General features: G+C 38.4%; 2 protein-coding genes and 1 long non-coding RNA gene across 4 annotated transcripts in view; 2 read left to right on the top strand and 1 right to left on the bottom strand.

Annotated features, from left to right (window-relative positions):
• The window catches only part of rufy1 (RUN and FYVE domain containing 1), a 41195-nt gene extending 40013 nt beyond the window's left edge, over positions 1-1182 (top strand). Inside the window, exon 18 of the mRNA XM_033029437.1 lies at positions 430-1182. Within this exon, the coding sequence (XP_032885328.1) occupies positions 430-573 (144 nt within the window). The 3' untranslated portion in view covers positions 574-1182. The remainder of the gene's footprint in view (positions 1-429) is intronic.
• Positions 1183-2545: 1363 nt separating this feature from the next.
• hnrnph1 (heterogeneous nuclear ribonucleoprotein H1) lies at positions 2546-18004 on the bottom strand. 2 transcript variants are annotated; one of them, XM_033029434.1, is made up of 12 exons: positions 17848-18004; positions 12493-12621; positions 11855-12010; positions 11523-11666; positions 9247-9385; positions 5920-6098; positions 5133-5213; positions 4932-5044; positions 4328-4463; positions 4163-4243; positions 3541-3645; positions 2546-3460 (listed from the first exon to the last, which is right to left on the bottom strand). In XM_033029434.1, exons 2-12 carry the CDS (start codon positions 12581-12583, stop codon positions 3339-3341), a joined length of 1347 nt encoding a protein of 448 aa, XP_032885325.1. In that variant the 5' UTR covers positions 12584-12621; positions 17848-18004; the 3' UTR covers positions 2546-3338. The 2 variants fall into 2 exon arrangements, with proteins under 2 accessions (XP_032885325.1, XP_032885326.1); XM_033029435.1 differs by lacking the exons at positions 12493-12621; positions 17848-18004 and adding an exon at positions 12054-12060.
• A 5984-nt stretch (positions 18005-23988) lies between these two features.
• Positions 23989-26724, top strand: LOC116978338. Its single transcript, XR_004413438.1, has 2 exons — positions 23989-24253; positions 25299-26724. It is a non-coding gene; the product is annotated as an uncharacterized LOC116978338 (long non-coding RNA).
• The last annotated feature ends 316 nt before the right edge of the window (positions 26725-27040 follow it).

Raw genomic sequence — 27040 nt, 5'->3', positions numbered from 1 at the left:
TGGGTTATCTGTAAACGTGCAAGTTAAATTTTGTTAAATTCACCATTTTAAACTACTTGTATCTTTTTACCACTTATTGCCAACAATGGAGCAAACCATTCTTTATACTTATTATTGTATGGTACAGTCGAGTGCTAAAATAAATTATGCTTAAGATCACGTTGAAGTCTGTTTGCACTTGGGCATGAGCTACCATTGAAGGTTACTCTGTGACTTAAGCAAAGCAGATCCACAATGTCCCCGTTCAATTTTTATTGACTACATTCAGCTGAACGCTGGCCAAGACAAGATTTTGGCTGTAACAGGTCTTGACTTGTTTTTAATGTAACCTGGCACTGTTTGCTAAATGGTTAGTAACAAGGGTAAATATCTAAAATAACATTTCAAATGGGATTTTTGTTTCTAATCGTCTTCCTTGCCACTTCCTAGCATCACTGTAGAAACTGTGGTGACATCTTCTGCAACAACTGTTCCAGTAACGAATTGGCACTTCCTTCTTACCCCAAGCCTGTGCGGATCTGTGACAGTTGCCATACACTACTTCTACAACGATGTTCTTCAAATGCTTCCTGAAGAGAAGACAGCATAATTGTACCAGCTATTGGTGCTTGCTCAATTTAGCTCTACTGCATCAGTAAGTGTTAACTTCAATGCCAATATCTTTTCTAAAGGTTACATTTCCATCTATCCAGACAAAAGGGGTTGCATTAAATGGATTATTAGTAATAATATTAATTTGCTTTAAGTCACTTTAACATATGCTGTCAATAAGATGATAAATTTGAAAATTAAACCAGAATCCTGATCTGGTTGTGTTCCCTTTTCTTTACTCCAGTAAACAGTGCCAAGTGTAATGATTGTAACAATGTTAAATGGTTTTCACAGGTCTGCAGTGTATTTGTATCTCAAAGCTATTTTTATGGCTCTGCCTTTGGTCAATAACTGCATTACCAGTAATGCTGTGACAAATGAGCCAATCCTGTTAAAACTGATGCTCTATCCACAGCAACAAATAAGTGAATATCATCATCCTCTTGTTTATGGTTGTATAGCCAGATCCAGGGCATGTTGACTAGCTGTGTTAAATTTGGAATATGACTATTTGAATGTTCATGTCTGCTGTATGAACTGGCCTGATTTTATCTTGCAGAACTATTAAATTTCCAAGAATTGTAAACCATACACAACTACAGTACAGGCTGCTTTCTATCTTGGGCTTAATTGTAACTCAATGAGCTGAGTTGAACTGATTTTTTACATGTATACTGAGTTTTATTGGTTACTGTTGATATAAATCTTAAATGTCATGGTTCAAATCTACTTACAGTAAATCACTTCAGCCAACTAACCAAAACACAATCTGATGTACAGAAATCTTGATTTTCTATCACACTTGTACTGCTTTCTACATCTTGTGCAGTGCCCTGTATGCTCAGAAGCTACTGTTACAAATGCTGTCCAAAATTTCTCTGCATTTGTTCAAGTGTTAGGTAAATCTAATCAATGCCCACATGTATTTTGAACCATGTGTAAGAAGGAATTTCCACAAGCTTCAAGAGTTAGATTTAGCTCTAAGGGTTAAAGGAATCAAGGGATATGGGGAAAAAGCTGGAATGGGGTACTGATTTTAGATGAGCCGTGATCATATTATAACCATATAACAATTACAGCACGGAAACAGGCCATCTCGACCCTTCTAGTCCGAGCCGAACACGTATTCTCCCCTAGTCCCATATACCTGCGCTCAGACCATAACCCTCCATTCCTTTCCCGTCCATATAACTATCCAATTTATTTTTAAATGATAAAATCGAACCTGCCTCCACCACCTTCCCTGGAAGCTCATTCCACACAGCCACCACTCTCTGAGTAAAGAAGTGATATTGAATGGCTTGAAGGCCAAATGGCCTACTCCTGCACCTATTTTTTATGTTTCTATGGAACTGCAGATGCGGGTTTACATCAAAAGACACAAAAAGTTGGAACTACTTGGAATGGAGACTCAATTCTGCATTCCTTCTATGCAGAGATGGTGCCTGTCCCACTGAGTTACTCAGTATTTTGAACAGTTCTTCAACTCTGCCTTCAATTATTGATTATGGTACAAAATAACTATTTATCCCAGGAGGGAAACTGATTTGCAGTCATAAAACAAAATGCATGAAACATGAAATTAAAGTGACGAATGGAAAAGCTTGGGAGAATGTAGCGGGTTATTCTTCAAATTGACATATGATATCCATCCTAATTATCCAACTCTTAACAGCAGCACTATTTGCCTCTAAACCAAAAGGAGGAAATATAAAGTTAAATACTGGAACTTTGGATGAGGCAACGTCTGCAGTCATCCACTTGCCACTGCTGCTCACATTGTTTCAGCATTTTAAGATGGGCAAAAACAAATCGTTCTGTTTATTGGTTGTTTCTCAATTAGGCTTTAATTAATACATTTACTCTCCATTGAAGTTAGCAGTTATAGGAAAAAACTGCACAACTCCAGGAAGATTGCTGTTGTTTAACAAAACAAAATCCATGTTTACACCACTTTAAAAACAGCAAAGCTTTATTGAATGAGTTTTATTTTCACTTTGCACCTTACAAATTTGAACAAAAGTGAGTTGTCAGATACCATGAAGCCTGATGTTTAAGACTTCAAGATGAAACCCAACAATAACAGTCTAAAGAAAAATTCTACATTAAAAAAATTTATTTTGCCATAGAGCATCGAAAAATGCTTCTCATCATTTTGACTTTCTAAAAAAAGTAAACCGGAGGCTTTTCTTAGACAAATAAAAAATGAAGTCAAGCAACAAATATAAGCACATAATTGTTCTCACTTTACACCCACCGGTGTTTATAGTTTCAATGAATTTTGCGTATTTAATGTACTACCACACATTACAATTTTTATACAGTAAACCATACTACACAGCCAATTAAACTTAACATTGGGGTTCCAATCCCATAATAGTATTGGTAATTTAAGTGGATTAGTCCTGAAGGCTTTATTGATTGGTACCAGCAACATCAAGGTGCAATGTACTTTGTGTGCTTGACAATGCAGCTACATTAATCAAACCTACAGAAGTAGCATAATGCACTTGTGTAACAGGTTGTGTGACATGCAAATTTCAATAACTAGTGCCCAAATACCAAAATGATACTTAAGTCTCAAACTAAGGTCAGGGGAAGAACACACTGGTACCACCCTAGAATCTGTCAACATAGGAAAAGGCTTATGCTGAATTCTAGTCATAATGAAAGGAATGCATATACTGAATTCACATTTCATAAGCATAACCAAGTTTAAGCTGGTAATTCACATCTGTTAAATAAAGTTATATCCCCCACCCACCAGTCATGTTTGACATTCCGGTCATGCCATTTATCCCCATAGATCCTCTGCTTCCAGTTCCGAAGTAACTTCCATTCATTCCAGCCTGGCTACCTGCAAAATAATCTAAAATGAAATGTGTTTTATCTGCACTTTAAGAAAATGTCAGTCTTAAGAGGCTAGTATAAACTTATTAGATTACTTACCATATGCACTCATACTCGCTTGACTTCCATAAACACCATATCCAGTGCTTAACTGTTGACTGCTTGGACTACCATAGCTTGGGCTTGCATAACTCGACTGGGTCCCTAGAAACATCCATTACTCAAAGTAGTTAGCATCTCTTACACAAATCCTCTCAAAAGGCACAGTCCCACACTTAGCTAAACATGGATATAGTTTACATGCACAATTCTCAAAATTAGTGCGACTAGGGCTGCTTTGAAAATCCAAGTATCAGCAACACCCAGCCAAACAAACTGAGCAAATTTTTTAATAAAGAACAAAATCACCAAAAATTGAATTCTGATAAACTACAGCAATGGGGGCACATATAAATATTGTTGCTAGATGCAATGGTCATTAAAACAAGAAATTGTATGAATTATACCACACTGACATGCACCCCAAAAAGCAGAATTTTCTATTTGTATCATGCAATGATTTTAGATGTTAGCACTATTTATTAATAATGTTTACATGCACTGGTTGCAAGCTGAAAATCCATTAAACAATTACAAAGGAGTGCAACCTGTCATCTTGACCACTGATATGGAAGATAAAATGCTGTTTTTTGTTTAAACTGAAAATTTTATTTCCACTTACCCAATCCTGCAATTTGAGCTGCATAGGTACTGGCAGTGCCTCCAGAAGTAGAGTTCAAGAACAGTTCTACATATCTATGCTCTTAAAAACAAAAGGTGCAAAAATCAATGACAAAATCAATGGCAAACTTGTATTGCAATTCACTCAATATTGTTTTCAACTTACGCATATGGGCTTTGTCTTTTGACATAGCAGCCACAGCATCCTCATGGGTAGCAAACTCAACATCAGCTTCTCCGGTCACTCTACCATCAGATCCGATTTCTATATTGACACGGACTGGATTCAACGGTGAGAAAAACTGAAATAGAAAGACAAACAATTATTTTCCCGTGAATTCTAGGGAAAATAATAGGGCAGGAGTAGGGAAACATTAATCACTATTGACAGTACACAAGTGTCTCTTATCGAATTAGATGCCATGAGTGATTTACACATCTTACATTATATGTATAACGTTAACTAAACTCGTTTAAGAATTTAATGTTTGCAAATTTATCAGACATACAAATAGCAAGAGTGTAGTTGGCTGATTTTCTCGAGCTCATCTTAAAAACTCCACCTTAAAATGTCAAAAATGTCTTAAAATATTTTCCTATAGAAAATAAGTTTATGTAATGAAATAAGATTTATTTTCAGACTAAAATATGCCACCTCAAATATCTGACTGGTTTAAAACCCAGAATTAAGCAGAAGACACTGGGAAAGGAATACAAGAGACTAGCCCATTGTGCAACTAAACAATCATATAAAATACAATTTAACTTACGTTGCAGATATCATTCTCTGTAGCACGAAAAGGCAACCCTCTCATGTGTACACAATGGCCTGTTGTACTTTGAAAGGTAGAATCAGTGCTTGCATAAGCTTGTGCAGTCAATCCTATAGAAGATTCATGAAATTAGATAAAACACAAATTGTATGTTACATACACAAGTTTTACCACATTGACCAGCCTGAAACTACTTACCCCTATCTCGTCCATATCCATGGTCAGTCGCATAGGCATATGCATCAGCGTATCCATTGTAATCATCGTAACTTCCGTAACCTGATCAGATATTAAAGTTTAGATGGCACATTACCTGTACTATGAAATCCTTAACAATCTACTGATTCAGTTGCAAATGTAACAAGGATTAAAATACAATTTACTCAGCTTCAACTGAAAACAAACTGCACTACAGCAAGTGGAAACTCTGTCCAAAGAACCAATTCTTCATCTGATATCCAGTTACTTCTGTAGTGATCAAGGATCAAACTAAAATACCCTTGCTTCAATAGCCAGGAGCAATCAGCAGGGCCTGTTCCCATCTGGATTGAAGCAAGGGTAGGAAACGTCCCCTCCTGTGTGCAATAGACCATGAGCAGCCCATCTCACCTTTGGTCATCCACAAAGCATCATTCACAAAACTTCATGTTCCACTACATTTACACATTTAACCCCCCCCCCCCCCCTCCCCCTCCCAACAAATTGTAATCTGGAAAGATCAGCAAGCAAAAGGAAGTCATTACTTTTTTTTTGCAATTTCAAATGTAGTCTGCAACTCAGCTGAAATTCCATTCTGGACACTAGGTATGCTCTTTAGTGGTACAACACTAGAATTTAAATGTTCTATCATTACTTAATAATATTATCAAGAGTAAGCCATGCTAGATTAAACTTTTCAATATTTGATGGTTACTTATTGGTCTAAATTAAAATAAAGTGGTCTGCACCATTAAAACCATGATCAATCTTCCTTTCGATTGCTTACCACCGCCATACACTCCACGTCTCATCTTCTCGTAAGATGCAGCTCGATTGGGAATACCGTAGACTCTCCCAGTCATTGGTCTGTCATATGGACTTGGTCTTTGACCACCCATTAATTTCCGAGGAGGATCATAATGGGTTCGTACCTCAGCCCGACTGCTCTTGAAAATTTCAATATACCTAAAAGATTATGCAGTACATTTAAACATTTAATCTTAGTTAATATGTACACGGAAAATACTGACAATTGCACACTGCAGTACCATAAACATGCATTTCCCATACAAAGTTGCATTTAAGACCCATAGACTGAAACTTAAGGATAGGCCCATTAGAATTAAATAAATAGTCCAAGTAAAATACTTATTGGACATAAAGATAGGATGATTGTATTTCAAATGCTTTTCAAAACCTCAAGTTGCCATTTTAGATTTTGGAATGAAATGCTGCACCATTTTCTAAACTTTTTTGACAACTTGAGACATTTTTTAGCAACAAACTAGTATACGTGAAGCATTCTAAAGAAGGGGAAAAAAAACTTTGCTTAACAGGCTTAGATAAAACCTATTAAACTCAATTCTCATCCTAAACTGTGGTTTAATGGATTGCAAATTATACATTAAATATTCTTCATTCTTTGAATAACCTTCAACCTCCACATATGAAACTAGAGGAAGATGAGGGTAGAAATAGTCATTTATGACATGGTCCTTTTAAGGATCAGTCAGCATTTTAACCCTATATAACTTCACCTTCATATATTTTCTATATAGTGCTTAATTCTGAAATGTAGCTTTTGTTCAACTTGCAAAGATCAAAAATACATAATATGCCATCAGATTGAAGGTGGCAAGACAGAAGCTCTCTTTGTGGAAGTGTAAATTCTTTCAAAGAATAAGGATGACTATATATGTAGATGGAGAGTTAAGTGAATTTGTTCAAACTCCATATACAAATAGGATACAAAATTCTTAAATAGGAAGTGGAGAACTAAGTAGGGAAAGTTTGGAATACATCAAAATGGCAACCATCTTCCAGCTGTAGGAACAAAACCTTGTCTTGCCACAAAAGACAAAATATTTCCAGACTGCAATTCGTTACACAGAACTGCAATTTAACTGGATGATAATAATTACCAAAAGGATACACACTTGCCATTTATTAATTGGTGAGACTTAAGTTCCAAAATACAGAAAGTTTCCCCACATTAGAAAATATTGCATACTGCACAAACCAATGATACAGAACCCACTTGGCAGCAGCAGGCGATTTGTCCTACAGATCTTTCCCCGATCACTTCAGTTCCATAGGTCCTCAAGTCAGTCGTTGATGGGTATTCCAACAATATATTTTACAACCCCACCCCATGCCAACATAACACCTGAACTTTTTTAAATATTAAACCTTTGCAGTTTCTGTGAAAGCCTGTGGAATATTAAAACTGAATCATATCTGCTCAGAATAAAGTCAATTGTTTAATGGAATGCCAATTCTTAAACAAAATTATGGGAGGAGAAATCACAAGAAATACAAATCTGCAACAAAATGGCTGTAACAGCAAGTATTCTGAAGATCTTCAATTTACTCCAATCACATTTTTGTTCAATTACCCATCATTTAACAGCACAATTTATCAACTTATAACCCAATATTCCTCACCCATACATCCAAATAAATGCACAGACTAAAATGCCTTGAGACAATAGTTTAAGTAATAGTAATGATTCATGTGGTCAAAACCAGCTGATAAAAAGGTGAGGCCATAATCAATCATTCAAGATGCATGGGATCAATTCCTTTCCCCAATGTGCCAAGACATTTTCCTTACCAGTTTCAAAAGCCAAGGAATAAAACTATCAAGACTCTAAACTAATCTGATAGTGTAAGATTGCTCCAGGGGAAGGAAGGGGATGGTGGTGTGGAGGAAGGAGGACAACCAAAGGAAACCATTTTATAAGTGACAAAGAGAAAAGAGAAAGATAAGAACACAGATCCTATTTGTATTTTGGAGGCTAAACAAATTAAGATACATTTAAAGACATTAAGTCACTTGAAACAGAATACTTTCCATTGAGGTGCATGTCAATTTCATGGTCAGATTTAATGTCAGGACTGTAACAAGCCCAAAGCCCATCCACAGCACCGCCAATTCCATTTTGATGCACCTTTTATACTAATTGCTTAAATATCTTTTTTATTCAGTTAACAAATGCAAACAGCAAGTACACCATCCTCAAACCAATAATGAATAGCAAGCCATTTTACACAATAAAAAACAAAAAATCAATTCACAGCCAAGGAGACCATAACCCAACTACAAGCCTAATTAACTAAGGTCTCAGGCGTGAAAGGAAATTGTAATTCACTGTACGAGGAATACTTGTGTACTTGACTGTCAAATTATATACTTTGAAAAGGTTGAAAAACTATTTGCCATAAATGTTTTGAAAACAACCTTTTAATGTGTACGTTGTATCATAGCAGCATCTACATTTACATCAAATCCAACAAACATAACCAGAGCAGGGACACCCAAACACTCACTTGTGGCAACTCTCAACTTTTTCCAAGGGAAAGCTTTGAATATTCTATAATTTACACATTTCAGGAAGTCTAAAGCAGCGTGGGTTTTCCTACGATAGACTGGAAATGCTGGAGTCACAGGCAGCATCTCTGGAGAGAAGGAATGGGTGACGTTTCGGGTCGAGACCCTTCTTCAGTGTGGACCATCTTCAGAGAACTGGAGCAAATAATTAACCAAAACAGATGTCTGGGAGGATAATGGGATTTTTTGACAGGTGAAGCAGAAAAAAATGGAATTCAAAAAAATGGTCAATAAAATGCAGCATCAATCCAAATGAAGACTTTAACATTGGACTTCAAAGCAACATGGATACAGTCAGAAGTAGATAGCCGTCTGCTTAAATTTCAGCACACTGACTTCCACGCAGCCTTGACTCTTACAAGTCCCAAGGTTTGGGCATCCCATATCTGGAAGGGCGACCCATAATGTATTTGTTAGTGATAAAAGTGTTCAAAATATTAATCAAAATGGCAAGTAGCTTTTCAGGTTACCACTAATTCCATTATTCTACAATGCTCAAAACAACAATTAAAGCAAAAATTGTGTTATGTGCTTAATTAAATATTTTAAATTATGCTTAATCACATTTTCTTATGGTATTAAAAGCTGTAAATTGTGACAAACCTTATTTAAAATCCAAAACAAAAACACATCCAAATGAAACATTCGTCATAGTACTACAGCAACTTGTACTAGATAACAATCATATACCATAAGAAAAGTGACTCATCCATCCATCCCCACCTGTGCCCTATTCTTTCCTTGTGTTTCTTTAGAGCCTTTTCAGCTATATCCTGTGTGGCAAACTGCACGAAGGCCTCCCCCGTGCTCCTCCCCTGGTAGTCCATCGGCAATGTTATCCCATTTGGCACGATTTCCAACCCTTCAACCCAAGGACAAATAACCCCAGTAGGGGACAGCATTAAAGGGTGCACATGCCCAATGATTACTTATGACTTTGCAATTATAAAATGTAAATTACTACAAGCTAAAACTCAAGAATAAAAGTGCACTAAAGTGTTTTGTGACATTCTCACATGTATAAAAATATACAAATATCTAACAAACCACAGGGAACACCCTGGATATAAGCACAGCAACGTGTGTCACATAACACCCTAGAGCAGAACAAGATTCAATTCAATTTAAAATAGCAATTACACTTTTCACAGATTGTTTCAAAATAGAAATAAATTTAGTTCAACATTCACAATGCATCTAAAAAACGTATTTTCTGGACATTAAAATGTTTAAATTAAAATAAAACTTAAAACTGAAGACCTCTCCCTGCCTCAATTTCAACAACTCACTAATTCCATAGGCATTAGATGTTCCAATCTTATCCAAAAGGTTATTTTCCAATGGGCAAATCTAAATTTACAACAGGACTGTGGCACCAGAGCCAAACAGTTGTTTTCACCCAATACCCACACAATGTCAAGAGTGGAAACCTACATTAATTCCAATTATTTTCTACAGGTGCCAAGCCCAAATTCAACTGCCCAAAGTCTTTCCCACAGGCAATGTTTTTATAGTCTGCAATTCTCCATCGTGTAATCTGCTAAAAAAAATTACCCAACCATTGGCATTAAGTAGTGTGCAGATTGAAGTAGAAACACCATGCTGAATTATCAAGACCCTTACTGGCACATCACACGAATGAATTCATTTAGTTAAAAAGCAAACCAAATTTGACCTGCTAGCTCAACACCATACATTCAGTATATCACCTGCTTACATATGGGCACCATGAAGTCCACTACTTGCAGACTCCAGAAACCAAAAGTCACATTGTTTCACAGTAAACAAGCCCAGAAATAGACATGACCAAGTATTTAATTGAAACCCATAGGAGCTTAAATACTGATCAAGGTTAACAAAAGGAGTCTTACACACTTTAGGCACATGTACCATGCTGCATTGTATCACTAAACTTGCCAATCAATTTCCTGAATTGAAACATTACAACCAATATACATGTCTAGAAAAATCAATACAAAAATATCAAATTCCCAGAAATACTCATAACTCTATATAAATTAAAAAAAATTATGTCCTCGACGTTGCATATGGAGTGACATTTTAATGTTTATTAGTTGGAGAAATTATTGGTTGCGAGATAAATGGATCAGATTTATACTTTTGTCAAAATTTAACTTGGAATGCCAAGGAGCTTTTGTTACAATTTTGGTACTAGGGCCTCAAGATTCAAAAGAAACTGCGCCACCAATGCAGTAGGTGTGTGTAATTACAAATGCCATTTCGAATGTAAACAGAAGTATCAGGAGAAAAAATGGCAACGTATTTTTAAATTATGTTTACTGGTTTTTGATAATGTTTAAATTTGATGACTAGTTTTAAATGTGATACGTAATTTTTAAATATCTAGTCATGTGTCGCTCTAACAATGAATTACCATTTATGGCCACTGGCTTAATTTAGGAATATTATTTGAGGTCATTTCTAAGTTCCTGTTTCTGGAGGCAAAATTAAACAGATTGAATCCCAAAGGCTTATGAGCCAATGTTCAGTCTCCTCAAATTTAATAGTGTTGACTATGCCGCAGATAAGGGAGGAATGGGGAATTTATCTTGTCCATAATTGTGGAATTCCATGTGGGATTATAAACTTGTAATTGCGAAATTTAAGATTTTACAACTATTTCCAAATCCAATGCAATTTCACAATTCTGCTCTCAATTCTAGTCTGAGTGAATGTCTACTCCAAATTCAATGCAAGAATTAAGATTTAGTTAAAGCAACAATTTCATCCGTGTGCAGGAACTGTCATGGTGAGTTGTAATGGACATTTCTTCACCTCGGAGGGTGGCTACTGTGTTATTAGTTCATAGCACATTTAAACTACGAAGTGAGGCTTAAAGTGGAATGAATGCAGACAAAATATTACCTCCAACCAAAAATGAATACAATTAGCTCATTCAGAATAAAAGTAATGATAATAAACACGACTGACATCAAATAATTTAAAACATATTGTGAGGAAAAGCCACATTTTTATACCTGTAAAAAACTGTACTATTTCTTCCTTGCTACAGCCAAATGGTAGCCCCCTAAGACGAACACAGCCATCATTTGATGAATCCGGGCTATTGGGGCCAGTGTGCTTCAAAACCCAGTCCATTTCAATGTTGTTAGATTTAAATACTGGATAAAAAATGTAAAAACAAATCAATGGTAAGCATACAATTAAAACTGAAAAATTCAGAATTAAAGCAAACCTGAATACAAAGTTTCTATATTATGTTTGCTTAGAACACAAAGCAGCATGTTAATTCAAAAGATTGATATTTGCATAAAAAGCACTTATGCAAACACTAAAACGCTGAACTCACCTTCTACATATCTATGCCCCATACTTTCTTTGTCCTTTTTCATAGCAATTTTAAGATCATCTTCAGTTTCTAGTTGAACGAATGCTTCCCCACTAGGTCGGCCTTCTCTGGTGTACGTAAAGTGAACTCCAGACACTCCACTCAGAATTGTGCAATCTGAAATATAAAGTCCACAAATATACGTCTATTATCTACAAACCAGAAAAAAATCTTCCATAAAGGATGTTTTGCTATTGCAACACAATATCATCTAAAAGTTAATGCACCATCTTAGAAATTGAAAACAGCACATGTACATTCAGTCATATAGTCCAAGTCTGATTACACATGTAGACAATCACACGGCTACATAAATGTGTCCACCAATGAAACTTTTCAACTCAAAGCATATGGACAAAATAGTTTCATATCAATGGAGTCTTTGAGCATACAATTCTCCCCCCTCCCACACTGATGCCATAATGCAGTATCACACAACTTAATAGAAATTGGAGAATAAAACAGACCAGCTAAAATAAAATAATGTCTAAATACCTAGTAGTCATGTGTCAAATTATGTAAAAATCAGTAGTTAAATTTTTGATGCTTTCACTCTTTTGCCTTTGGGCCACTTATGTTATCCTTCACTATTGACGTACCAGAAAAAAATCGCAATACTTCCTCAGCAGCAGAAGACCATGGTAATCCACGGACACGGATAACATATCCATCACTTTCTCCAGTAGTCATGACTTCTTCCAGGTGATTTTTGTCCCTTTTAAAAATATCTGAAGAAAGCAGCAGCACAAGTTTTACATTTAACCTTACAGTAAAAAAAACTCAGTCTTCATTAAATTTGCCATAATTCGATTCAAAATACTATCATGACCCAGCTCTTCTTTTAAATGAACATACATACATGTTTCTAAAGTTCCCTTTTCTCTCCAGCATTACCAAATCTACTAAAGCCTACCTGTCTTTGCTGAAATGTCAAAAATGGGTTTAAGGTACTGTTGCTATAAAAACATATTTCATAAGTCGGAAATGACATGCAATGCAAATACGACAAATCTACAATTGTTGGCAGTTTAATCTGCATAGAGATGCAGACAGAATAACCACACCATCGTCTGTGGCTTCTTCCAGAAATTGCCAACATTGACTTACATCTCAGCCATTACAACTGATAATCCCAAAACATGTTTAAGACCATTACTTATTACTTACAATGCCATTTGGTCAATAACTACTGGTTTCTATATGCAATGTGACGCCATCCAGCAATGGCACCTGCCTACCTCTCTTCAGCCACCAGTTTCCACCCCCTCCCAAAACCCTAGCTTATCCAGAGAATAGAATGTTGGAAGTACTCAGGTCAGTCACCATCTGTGGATAGAGAAAAACAGTTAACATTTCACGCTCATGATCTAATATCAGAACAATTCTGATGAATTTTGACGAAAGGTAGGCCAAATTTGCAATTTTTACCCTATGGAAACTTCCCTCAAGGCCAAGACTTTTCTATCCCAAAACATCTCAAATCTCCTCTGCACCTTGCTAGTGTAGCGAGACTTCATAATGTGGTAACCAGACCCACAAACTGCAGCCTCTGGCTAATAATCAGAAAACATCTAACTGCCTTACTGACCCATCCTGCTAACTTTTTTGGAAATACAAATGTCCCTTGCTGATCCATTACTTAATTCACCTAATGTACATGCCCATGCCTTATACGCAGCTCCTAAACCAAATTAAATTCCACATTCTAACTTTTCTGCACAGCTGACCAGACCATTGTCTTTTTGCAGGCTAAAACTTTCATTCTTGCTGTCATCTGGGTGGTTATTTTCATAAACTTCATGAGCATGATTCCCAAATTCATCCAAAATAATTGCTAAAATAAAATAATGACCCACATAACACAACAACGTTAACACCGGTCATAACTAATCCATCTTTGCATTTTACTTCTGTGCCAATTTTGGAACCAATTAGCCATTCACCCAGAATATTTAGCAGCTTTTGTACGATGAAGTTTCAAATCACTGATCTGCACTACTTCCACATTGGTTGATTCCATGCCTTCATCAGCCCAACCCTCTTGCATGCCTCAGTAAATTCTAGACAATCATTCCTGATCAGTATTTGTGAACACTTTTGGTACCTATACTCTAAAATCTCGGTATGCTCCATTCATCCAACCATGAAGGCCAACATCTTGTTTACCCTTAGTTTGTAAATCATTCACCCAAATACCTATAACAGTCCCCAAAAAGCAAGAGAAACAGGGACTATTCTAGTTACTTGATCATCAGAAATTAAAAGGAAACAGTAGCTTCAGTTACCAAGAACTTAAGCTCTGGAATTATCCTCAAAGCTTTCAGCCACCTCACCTTCATTTTACTCATAAGCACTTGATACTACTTTAACCAAGGTTTCAGTAAACTGTATTAGCGCCAAATAGCTAGTTGTTTGATAAACTTTGTGAGGCACCTTGGGAAATGTCATGACATTGAGTATTAGTCAAGCTACACACATAGTTGCTTAAAACTTTAGCAAAAAACAAGCTTGAGAAATTCTCAGTGTTGGGAAATCAATGGTCAGACGACATTTCAGGTAGATTCTACTTCAGACTGATGGAGAGATCTGGTAAAAAAAAGAGGCGAGAAGAGGTGGTAAACCTGGAGAAAAGGATGGAGATGGTAACCGAGGTTGGCAGTGGTTAGTGGAGACAAAAGGATCAAATTGTAGAATCTGATACTCAAGTGGAATGACATGCTGTTCTTAAAGTATGCATGTGACCGTACTCTGGCCATGGAGACAGCCTGGCACAGTCAGGGATGTATGGGAATTTGATGTGGCTTGCAAACAAGAATTCCACCTGGCCCTGCCAAACAGCACAAGTGTTCAGCAAAGTGGACAGAGATTTGCAAATACCATTGACCAAATCCTGTCTACTGCATTTGGAGCTCTCTATAGCCACCTTTGCATCACGAAGATCAAGCGTGGACATGCTATATGTTCCGTCGAGCACCTGTGTCCCATCTGCCAGACAGGAGCTCCAGTTTGCTGGCCATTTTACAGCACATGCTACAGGGAGACCTAATGACGATCGCCCACCTCAATCAACTAACTTAATCAAGGTGCCCCATTGTCTCTTTCCCCCACCCCCCTCCAGCCATCCTTCCATCTGTTCCTACATTCACACTCATCTTCCTTTGTCATCCCACCATTTGCACTCTTCTGCACTTATCACCTCCTGCCTTGATTGCAGCCTCTGCCATTCCTTCCCCCCACTCCCCCCTCCCCCCTGCAAATCAATCCCTCCTTGCCCAAATGTCCAAGAACTGCAGATACTGGTTTACATCAGACACAAAATGCTGGAGAAACTCAGCGGGTTAGGCAGCATCTCTGGAGAAAGTGATTAGGTGCCACTTCGGGTTGAGACCCTTCTTCAGACAGACTCTGGGAAGAGGGAAAATGGATATATGAAAAGGTAAAGAACAAATCAAAGCCAGCCAGATGATTAAGGAAAGGTGGAGCCTTGCCCAAATCTACCTATGATTTCCCACTGGTGCCCTTCACCTTTGTCTACCAGCCATCTCCATCAGACAAAGGGCAGTGTTCAAAAATGTTGTCTCTCCATTTCACTTCACCAATGCTGCTGTACCCGAAGTTCCTGCAACAGTTTGCTTTGGACCCCAGCACCTAGTCCAGTCTCTCCTACTCAAAAAAAATTGTTTTAGTTTGAGCACTGCTCTGCATAATAAGGCTTGCATTGATACAGCAATTTTTGGATGGCCAACTAATCAAAGCATTTTACAACCAGATTTTCTTTTTGTGTAATATTGGAAATGCAACAGCCAAATATACACAGAAAACTCAGTTGAAAGGCCAATTTAAATGACTTCAAAATGCTTTATTAAAGATAAACATTGGCACTGACATCTGTATGAGGGCCCCCGGTTTCATAAAATAATGCCATGAGATCGATTTTATTCCTGGCCTCAGCCTTCGACCAAACAACACAACCAAGCTACAACTAAGTCATTCTCTTCATTGTTTAGTTTAGAGATTAATTCCACAGTGTGGAAACAGGCCCTTCAAACCACCTACCCTTTTGCTCTATTTCCCCACATCCCACCAGAGTAGCAACAGATGCATTCATCTTGTGAAAAGTCAGTTATCAATATCTTGTGGATTACATAAGGAAAGAATCTGACAGAGTCGACCCAGTCATTTATGACTTGAATAGATGGGGCACCTATCAGAGCATCCAAAAGGTTATTTTTTATTGCTGTGATCAAATACATTGAAAAGTGATCACTGTTATAAATAGGCATGGCAGTCAATAGCCAATTTTTTCCCACAAATAGTATCATGAGAACTCTTAACCCACCCAAGAAACTTGGGGTAAACTGAAATAATAATGCAGTTATATTCAAACCTTAAAGTAAAACTTATGTTGGAACGACATACTTCATTATTGAAACCAAAAGTTTAAAAAATCATAACCTTGTAGTTAGGATGTAAATAGTTCTAGGGTCACAATCCAATGCTCTAGTAAAAAGTCTTTGAAATGATTATGCATTTGTAACATGGCCAAATGAACTCTATAGAAGCTTTTCCTCCTCTCCATGAACAAAATTCAAAATAAACCAATTACTTTGATTGTCACATTGACCTTGGAGTACTCAAATATAACTCTAGGTTCATAAGATACACGCAATCAAAGTAAGTGGAACGGTCTTATCTCACAAACTTTATTGTACTGGAGTATTTTTTACTTTGATGGGGAAAAATAGGCAAGGGGGCAGAAGACCTGCAGCTATTTTAAGGAAACAGCAATGGGGGGGGGGGGGAAATTCACTAGAAACACTGGTTGAACATATAAATAGTAGTCTTGGTTTGATTTTATCAGTCAAGGTTATGCAAACCAAATTTCCCTTAGTATCTTTTGTCTTCAGCACAAATCAGATAGTTTAGATTGACATTCAAAAGTTATCATCCCTACAGCAAACCTTAAGTCTCTATCCAAGATATTCATAACTTTTAAAATTTCTCAAAGGTTGGCTACCTTAACATTGTAAATTTATAATTGGTGTTTTACAATTTCAATTATAAAACACTTCAAATTGAGCAGGTTGATCATTTTAAATTGCTTAAATGTTAATATCTGTATGCTAACATTATTGTTAGCATACGGTTTAAAAAAAAATTAATGGAACAAATGTAACTGATATATTCAAATCTGAAAATGGATATCAGTCGTAACTTTAATAACAATTGATACAATTCACGTTTAGTCTTAGTACATCATGATGGGGGGGGGGGGGAGGGGGATCCTGAAAGGTACTGTCGTGTCGTTAACAGGTGAAATGTTAAGCGAGTCTTTCGTCTTTGGACAAACAACCATAGACTCTGAATAGAGGTGATTTACGTTCAGAAATGTGGAGTCGCTGAGTGGGCCCGTCTATCTATTCCCGTCTATCTATTCCCACACGGACGTATGGCGTAGACTCAAAATATATAATGTGTGTGGGATTTACACGGCTCGTGTTTGGCGCTGAGTAACAAAGACTTACGCGTTCTCCGAGGCCAGTGGAATTTAAACCCCAAACCATTACGCCGGTGACGACGGCGACATGTTGCAACATTTGCGAGTCCGCCACTCGACAGACAAACGCGGAGCTTGAGGAAAATCAGGAGGTGACCAATTTTCTTTTTACACACACTCATGCGCCGACGGTCTAAAAGACTAACATTCGGTCGGAAAGGGGTCAGAAAAAGTACAACGGAGCCCGTGATAGCAAGGCGAGTTGGGGGGAAAGAGTCGTCCGATTAAACGACGAAAGTAAAAGCGGACGAGGCCTAGGCCGCAGAGCCTGCGCACAGGCCGCGCGCACGCGCCAACGCCAGCATTCTCGCTTTCCTCAGAACCGAGGGGGCGCGGTACGGGGGAAAAACACGCACACAGGACCCTGAATGAACCCTCAACACTCACTCATACCTACCGAGGTCGGGCAACTCGACGGACGGGAAAGACAGTGAACTAAGTCCGGCTTCGAAGTGTGGAACCAACGGCCGCGCAGAGTCAGTTGACGCCGCGTCTCCTTCCGTTCTTTTCTTCTTTTCAAAGCGCGGAGACGATCTCAGCCGACCGGAAACACGCGTCACGCTCACAGCGCGCCTGCGCAGAGCCGGCCTGGCGACAGGGGCAGCCCCGCTACCGTCGCCTGTCGTTGTTGTTGTTGTTCCTCTCTCTCTCACTCCCTCCCCCCCCCCTCTCTCTGTCTGCAACCTTTCATTTTATTTCCTTTCAATTTTAAACCACAACCAATTATTATTTTTAAATACAACAACTGGGGAATCGATGTTTTTTTTTAAGACAACCGTTTTCCTACGCTGTTATTTTATTTAACCAAGTGGTAGGTGGGGAGAAAGAGAATCAGTTGCAGCACAAGTAATGTCTATATTGTGGTGATTTAATATTAAGGATGATGTGAAAGATGTATTTGTGATGATGTGTAACCATTCTGCCAAAACAGTGCTTGAAAGAGTGTTTAATACATGGGGAAAGGGAAACGATGCGTTTGTGATGACTAGATAAGTAGATTTAGTAGTTATTTAGATCTATTTTAATATGTGGGACATTCATGTCTTTTAAAATAAATTAATTTTTATCCAGATGAAAAAAGCACATTTCAAAAGAGAATGATATCTGATTTGAAAGAGATAAGATGAGAAAGAAGTATAAGTTCATTTTAATATATTTGATTTCAGACGCCCCCAGCAAATAATTAAGCCGTGTTGCATCGTTTCATGTTGTGGCTTAATATATTTCAGAAGTATGCAAGTGATGAGCAATAATTGACATTTAACAAACAAAATATTTTCTGTTGTATGTGCAGTAATGTATTGCACATACAAAGTAAGCAGATAATGTATTGTCTTCAAAAATAATGCATGAAGATTTTTTGTAGCTTGTGTAAAAAAAAGCCAGTGATAGATTTTAAAAGCACTTGGGTTATTTTTTCAGGAAACGGTAAACGTTGGAACATTACATGAATATTTCTAAGAGCTGACTCCATGATTGTGGATAGTATCACAAAGAGAACAATTGTTTTGGGTACTTCTATTTTGTAATGTCATTAAGAAAGAATGCCAGATGTATGCTGACGATGAGGTTGTGTATGTACATGCCAAAAGCAGACATCAAACTGCACACGACCTATCAGCTGCTATGATTAATGTGTCAAACTGGTTGCAGTTTTCTGAATTGCATCTAAGTCAAAGACTATGTTTTTCTCCAAAAAGGCAAGTACAGATGCAGATCCGGATGTGTTTGTTCATGGAACAAAACTTAAAATTGTAAAGGAGTTTAAATATTTAGGAATCGTGATTGACTCACAGCTCGGTTTTAAACAACAGGTAAAAAGAACAGTGAATTTAATTAAATTTAATTTGTCCAATTTTAGATATATTAGGAATAATTTAACTACTGATTCGGCTAAATGATATTTTAATGCTATGATTATGCCATACATGACCTACGGTATAACGACTTGGTCATTGGCATGTAAGTCCACGATAAAGCCTGTTGAAATTGCTTACAAACAAGCCTTAAAAACTCTTGATAAAAAGCCCAGAATGTACCATCACTGCAGCATCCTTAAAAAATTTGATCTGCTGAGCTGGGAAAATGTAATAAATTATTCGGACTCAATTTTAGTTTATAAAATCATCCATGGACTAGCCCCACCTCCGTTAAAATAATTTATAAAGAAGAACATAAATAGGTCGACAAGAGCAGCATCCAGGGGTGATTGTGTTGTCCCGTTTAAGAAAAGTGTATTTGGCCAGACAGTATTTTCCTATAGAGCGTCGCATACCTGGAACGCTATCCCCTGCTTCATACGGGATCTGCCAACCATCACCACATTTACAAAACAACTCAAAAAATGGTTACTGGAAAATCAAACCTGTATTCATATTCAACCGTAATATAATCATCTGGCAGTATTTTATTGTTACTTTTTAACTTTATTGTCTGTTTTGTTATGTTTTTTGTTTGTCTTTTGTTTTGTTTTGATTCTTTTCTTATGGATTGAATGTGTTGTGATGTGTTAACCTGGTTTACCAGAGGGACTACAGATGGAAATTAGCCTATAGCTATAATCTTGCGTATTGCATGCAAATGTTTATAAATATGCACTGTCCTTAATAAAAACATCTAAAAAAAAAAAAAAAGTCATGTGTGTTGTATCCAATTCCAAACTAATGGGGAAAAAAGACACAAAGTGCTGGAGTAATTCAGTAGGTCAGGCTGCATCTCTGGAACATGGATACGTGAAGAGTCTCGACCCGAAACGTCACCCATTCCTTCTCTCTAGAGATGCTGCCTGTTCTACTCCAGCATTTTGTCTACCTTCAATTTAAACTAGCATCTGCAGTTAATTCCCACACCTGGATAGGTGACCTTACAGGTTGGGACCCTTCTTCAGTGATTATGGAGGGGGGAGGGTGAAAGATAGCTATAAGAGAGGTGGTGGAAGGACAAAGCCTGGCAAATGATGGGTGGTACACATGAGTTGGGGTTATTAAAGGGCAGATGGTTGGACAATGGCCAGAGATAAAAAGTATGAGATGGCAATAGAAGATGAGCAAATTGTGAAGCCGGAGAAAGGAGAGGGTGTCCTGTACCTATTTCTCCCCTCCACCCGTCCTCCTCCACCTATATTCCGTCCTCTGGCATCACAATTCACACCTATTCTATCATTATTTCACACTCTGTGTCCAACTGTGTACATCTCTGTCCAACTATCTGTCAGTTAATACCCCCCTCCCAATACCCCATCTCCCGCCAGCCAGGATTTGTCCTGCCACCACCACTCTTCCAGCTTTCTCTCCTCCCTCACCCCCCAACCAGCACAATCAGTGTGGAGGTTGCCTGGCCTGCTGCGTTACTCCAGCACTTTGACTTTTTTTTTTATAATCCAGCATTTGCAATTCCTTGGATCTGCAAATTGGTGGGAATGGACAGTGTAATGATAGGTAGACAAAGGTGCTGGAGAAACTCAGCGGGTGCAGCAGCATCTATGGAGCGAAGGAAATATGCAACGTTTCGGGCCGAAACCCTTCTTCAGACTGATGGGGGGTGGGGGTGGGCGGGGAGAAGAAATGAAAAAGGAAGAGTAAGAGGAGGAGCCCGAGGGCTGAGGGAGAGCTGAGAAGGGGAGGAGACAGCAAGGGCTACTAGAAATTGGAGAATTCAATGTTTATGCCGCGAGGATGCAGACTTCCCAAGCGGAATACGAGGTGCTGCTCCTCTAATTTCCGGTGGTGCTCACTCTGGCCATGGAGGAGGCCCAGGACAGAGAGGTCGGATTCGGAATGGGAGGGGGAGTTGAAGTGCTGAGCCACCGGGAGGTCAGGTTGGTTAATGCGGACCGAGTGGAGGTGTTCGGCGAAACGATCGCAAAGCCAACGCTTGGTCTCACCGATGTAGATCAGCTGACATCTAGAGCAGCGGATTTTCCAGCATCTGCAGTTCCTTCTTAAACAGTGTAATGATAGTATCCATTAGCGATACAGAAGCAGACTTTGAAGGAATAGCAGTAAGATATACCAAAATAATGAAATGACAAGGAGCGGCAGCTAATCGGTTTCAGTATCGTTGTGATGCTCATTATTATTTTGGTTCGAGGGGAAGTTAGGAAGAATGTGATCAGGGAACTGATGCATAGCTAGAGTACAGCCGTGACAATGCATTTGGAAGAGGAAGTTTAGTGAGAAGATGCCAGTGAGAGGGTTGAGTCAATGAGGAGTCTCTTGAATGTAGGAAAGTGATTTTGACTGGAAGAAACCGTTTTTATCAAGAGAAGCTGGCTTACTTGAGGACCGGTGTGATTAGTGAATGAGCAAGACTTGGATACAGAGAAGTATTCATCGGAAGTACTGGAAGACTGACTTAAATTAACTCAGTAACTCAAGTGAATGATAGGTGAGAAGCAGCAGGTTAGCAGACTAGATACCCATCATTTTCAAATTAAAAGAGTGTCATTAACAACACACGTGTGTTTAAATACATGGTTATTTGTTAAGAACTTTCCCAAGGTTGATAGAACCTGCTCAGGTAACTGTAGGTAGAAGCGAGGAACTACACATGCTGGATTGTAAGAAAAAAAGTGCTGGTGTAACCAGGCAGCATCCCTGGAGAATATGGATGTATGACGTTTCGGGTTGGGAGCCTTCATCAGAATTAACTATCTAACAAGATATGGTCAATAGGTTTAGCAAGAGAGTGGGGTAGAATGAAGCTTATTTATTTTCAGGAAGAGCGACTAGTTATTTTGTGTTCATTCAGCAAAGTCATTTTTCTCTCAGTGACAAAGACATTTTCTAACCTTTACCGTTTCCTGGAAAAATAACTTTCTTTTTACCGCCCCCCCCCCACATTAGACTGAAGAAGGGTCTTGATGAAACATCGCCTATTCCTTCGCTCCATAGATGCTGCCTCACCCGCTGAGTTTCTCCAGCATTTTTGTCTATCTTCGATTTTGTTCAGCATCTGCAGTTCTTTCTTAAACATTTTGTCTACTCCACTGCGAAATCTCCTCAAAGTATGTCTACTTTGAAGAAGTTCTCCTCCTCTCTCCGAAGAGTTTAGCAACCTCCTCTCTCACTGCCCCCCTCTGTAATTCCTCCTTCCCTCCAACTCTACAACTTTCTTTTTCCCGCAACCCCCCCCCCCCCCCCCCCCCACATCTGAAGAAGGGTCTCGACCCGAAACGTCGCCTATTCCTTCGCTCCATAGATACTGCCTCACCTGCTGAGTTTCTCCAGCATTTTTGTCCACCTTCCTCTCAGTGACAAGTACATTTCAGCAAATGCATATTCTTGTGCTTAGAAAAATTTGCCTACTCCCTTTGTAAATTAAGACATTTTGATGTTTTCTAGTCGGTGCTGGGACTGCAGCTATTTACAATATACATCAATGATTTAGATGACGGGATTCAAAGTAACATTAGCAAATTTGCAGATGACACAAAGCTGGGTGGCAGTGTGAACTGTGAGGAGGATGCTACGAGAATCAGCATGCTATGTACTTTATGGTGCCTTCCCTCACAGTGGAAAGTGTTGATTCTGCTGTTGGGGGACGTTCATGTTGAATCCTATAGTGTATTGTGTCTTTTTTATTTTTTTAAATTTTATATGGATGTATGGTAATCTAAATTCTTTTCTCTGTAAAGCACTTTGGCTTCAACGTGATTTGATTTAAAAATGCTATGTAATTAAAAATTACTTACTTACTATGTGACTTGGACAGGTTGGGTGAGTGGGCAGATGCATGGCAGATGCAGTTTAATGTGGATAAATGTGAGGTTATCCACTTTGGTAGCAAAAACAGGAAGGCAGATTATTATCTAAATGGTGTCAAGTTGAGGAAAGGGGAAGTACAACGGGATCTGGGGTCCTTGTTCATCGGTCAATGAAAGTAAGCATGCAGGTACAGCAGGCAGTGAAGAAAGGGAATGGCATGTTGGTCTCCATAACAAGAGGAGTTGAGTATAGGAGCAAAGAGGTCCTTCTGCAGCTGTGCAGGGCCCTAGTGAGACCACATCTGGCTTATTGTGTGCAGTTTTGGTCCCCTAATTTGAGGAAGGACATTCTTGCTATTGCGGTAGCGCAGCGTAGGTTTACAATGTTAATTCCCGTGATGGCGGGACTGTCATATGCTGAGAGAATAGAGCGACTGGGCTTGTGTAGTCTGGAGTTTAGAAGGATGAGAGAGGATCTTCTTGAAATATATAAGATTACTAAGGATTTGGACACGCTAGAAGCAGGAAACATGTTCCCGATGTTGGGGGAGTCCAGACCAGGGGCCACAGTTCAAGAATGAGGGGTAAGCCATTTAGAACGGAGATGAGGAGACACTTTTTTACACAGAGATTTGTGTGTCTGTGGAATTCTCTGCCTCAGAGGGCGGTGGAGGCCGGTTCTCCGGATACTTTCAAGAGAGAGCTAGATAGGGTTCTTAAAGATAGCGGAGTCAGAAGGCAGGAACGGGGTACTGATTGGGAATGATCAGCCATGATCACATTGAATGGCGGTGCTGGCTCGAAGGGCCGAATGGCCTACTCCTGCACCTATTGTCTATTGGTAAATATTTCCCTCCCTGCAAAAAGCTGCTTAGATTCCATGACATCCTTGTTGGGAATGTCATAAAGTCCAACAGCACCGAAACAGGCCCTTCAGCCAAGTTGTCCATGCCGTCCAAGATGTCCATCCACTCTGCCTGAATTTGCCCCGCACCCCTCTACATATTACATATTCATCTACCAATATGGGGAGAATAAGAGAATTCATTATGAGACGCTGTTCTTTTGCAACTACCATCAGCTGCTTTTAATGAGTAAAGTAGCAATGTTACAAAATTTTGAGATTTTAAAAATCAAGTCTGCAATTTATCCCATCAGATAAAGCATAAACAGAAGTTTAATTTGACACCTAATTCACTTTCATATCTTCAGTATTAAAAAAAGTTATGGGCATTTTCATACTCGGAAATTAGCATCTTGTTTCCTATTGCTTTTCCATTGACTTAACACAAAAGCTGTGATCGAGGACAGTCAAAAGCCCATAACTTTATTAAAAATTAAGAGAACTGAATGAAATGTTCAATTAATATAGATTGAAGCATTTTGAAACAAATATAAAACATCTTACTTGGATGACCTGAAATTAAAGCATATAATTAGTTAATTACCTAATTGTAGTTAATTACAAAATTAACCATTGTGACGGAAATAGTAATAAACACCCAGACTGCCTTGAAATTCAAAAATATGATATTCTCAAGATCAGAACTTTAATATTATTGTATTATATGCAGTAAGTCCGTTACAGATAGGTAAATAAATTACAATTTCTAGCAATAGACCAAGTCTTTATGGAGAAGATCAGTTGCTAGCTGGTACATTGGCATATCATAATCAGTAGCATCATACTCCTCAGATTATAACCAATAAGCAACTCTGTACACCTTGTATTTCCTCAACTTTTCAATTTTGGCATTGTAAACTACAAGTTTTTGCCCAAATCACATTTTCGCAACGTAAAATTAGATTAAAGCCATCCCAAGAAACAAGATTATGTGTAAAATACACGGCTTACCCTTTGTTTTGTCCCGTTCTTGCGATCCGTCACGTTGTAGGCGTTAAGGGCGTTAGAAGTCGCTTTTTATTTTAATCTAAGTATTAAATTGTCGCGCTATTTGAAAAAAATAAATCGGAAAAGGAAGACTGATCGATTTTTCTTCAGCAACCAGCAGCCCGAGGAAATTCGCCTCCTAGATTTTAAAACTAGATTTTAATCCCGCCCGCCCCCCCTCAAAGGCGCCAAAGTTCAGCACACGGCCAGTGGCAGAACTGCAGCGCTGCTGAAGGTAAGTTTTGTAACATAGCTAAGTATAGTCTTCAATTGTTATATGTACCAATAACACAACAATGAAGTTGTCACTTGCAGCAACTTAACAGGCCCACAAATACAATAACACACTGATAAATATATAATAATCAATAATTAATTAGTAACGGAAATACTAGGTAGCCATAAATAGTGAAAAACAGATGCCTTATTGCAACCATAGGCACAGGCCATAGACGATCATGCGTAGGAAGGAAATGTAGATGCTGGTTTACGAAGATAGACTCAAAATGCTGGAGTAACTCAGTGGGTCAGGCAGCATCTCTGGAGAAAAGAAATAGGTGACGTTTCGGGAAAATAAGAAGGGTCTCGTGCTCAGTCTCAAGATGGGTCTCGACCCAAAACGTCACGTATTCCTTTTCTCCAGAGATGCTGCTCGACCCGCTGAGTTACTCCAACATTTTATGTCTATCCATAGATGATTATAGTTGCTGTGGTAAGCGTTGTACAATGTTCAAGAAGCCGATGGGTTGCTGTTCTTGAATCTGGTGGTTAGGGTTTTCAGGCCTCTGTACTTACTTCCTGATGATAGTAGTGAAATGAAAACATGGTCAGGGTGATGTGGGTCTTTGATGATATTGGCTGCTTTTTTGACACAGTGCCTCCAATGGATTCCTTTGATGGTAGGGAGGTCAGTATTTGTGATGGACTGGGCAGCATCCACCACTCTCCTTAATCTCCTTCGTACCTTGAGTTGCCGAACCTTATCCCAACTCTTTCACCTCTCCAAAATAGAGCCTTCTAGCACCATTTATCTTCCATCTTTTGCCTACCCAGATTTAATGAATTCAATGTAGTGCTTTCAGTCTCCATCTTAATTCACTTTGCCATCATTCCTCTGAGTTTGATAAGGCATATTTACAACAACTTTACTAAATTCACTGTCTAAAATTGTAAATTAGAGTTTTTAGGAAAGGGGAAAATAAAGTTTGATTTGATAACGATATAGATTAATTGTGATGTATTCGCACATTCAAACATGCTTGCTTCATAGAAGTCTTATCAAATATAATTTGGCATTGAGGTCCATTCCAGAGCTTGGGGCCCAGGCACCTGAAGCCCATTAGATTTTACAGGCTTCGAAGGAGGAAAAATTAGTTATGCAGCAGCACCTACTGGAAAGTACTCGCATGTGGATGTACTTGAGATTTTAAGAAAAGATACAATGAAATGTAAATGTCGGACATTCTGATGGAATCATTCCTGCAGTGTGCCCACATACTGTGCCAACATAATTGCATTTCAATCGTGACTGTTCAGTTGGCAAAATATTGAGGACCACTTGCCAGTGTTAAAAGTGGAAAATTCCAAATGCTGAAAACAAAATTAATGACAGAAAGTGTGACAAATTTAGCATTTTGATTATTTTAAAAGAGGTTACCAATCATACAAGCATTAAGATTTAAAAAGAAAAGAAAATATAGACTGTGACATTTCAGGCCCTTCAGAGTTGTTTTCATTTGTTCGACCTCATGATGTTTGCATCACAGGTAAGAGCAGCATTTATTGCCATTTCCCTTCTCACCCAGAAGTTGGTGAAGGGTCTTGAACCATATATTTGAGGTTAGGATATTGATAAAAACTTAGTGCCTTATAAAGGATTGTTTAATAACTTTCATTAGTATGGACTGAAGTTGCATCTGGACTGTGCAGATAAGGATAGAAATTAAAAAAAAAAACACTTTTGGATCAGATGGGTTTTGTCACATTTCAACAATT

The sequence above is a fragment of the Amblyraja radiata genome, chromosome 11, assembly GCF_010909765.2.
Source record: "Amblyraja radiata isolate CabotCenter1 chromosome 11, sAmbRad1.1.pri, whole genome shotgun sequence".
NCBI lineage: Eukaryota > Metazoa > Chordata > Chondrichthyes > Rajiformes > Rajidae > Amblyraja > Amblyraja radiata.
This window is presented reverse-complemented; position numbering and strand designations above follow the sequence as displayed.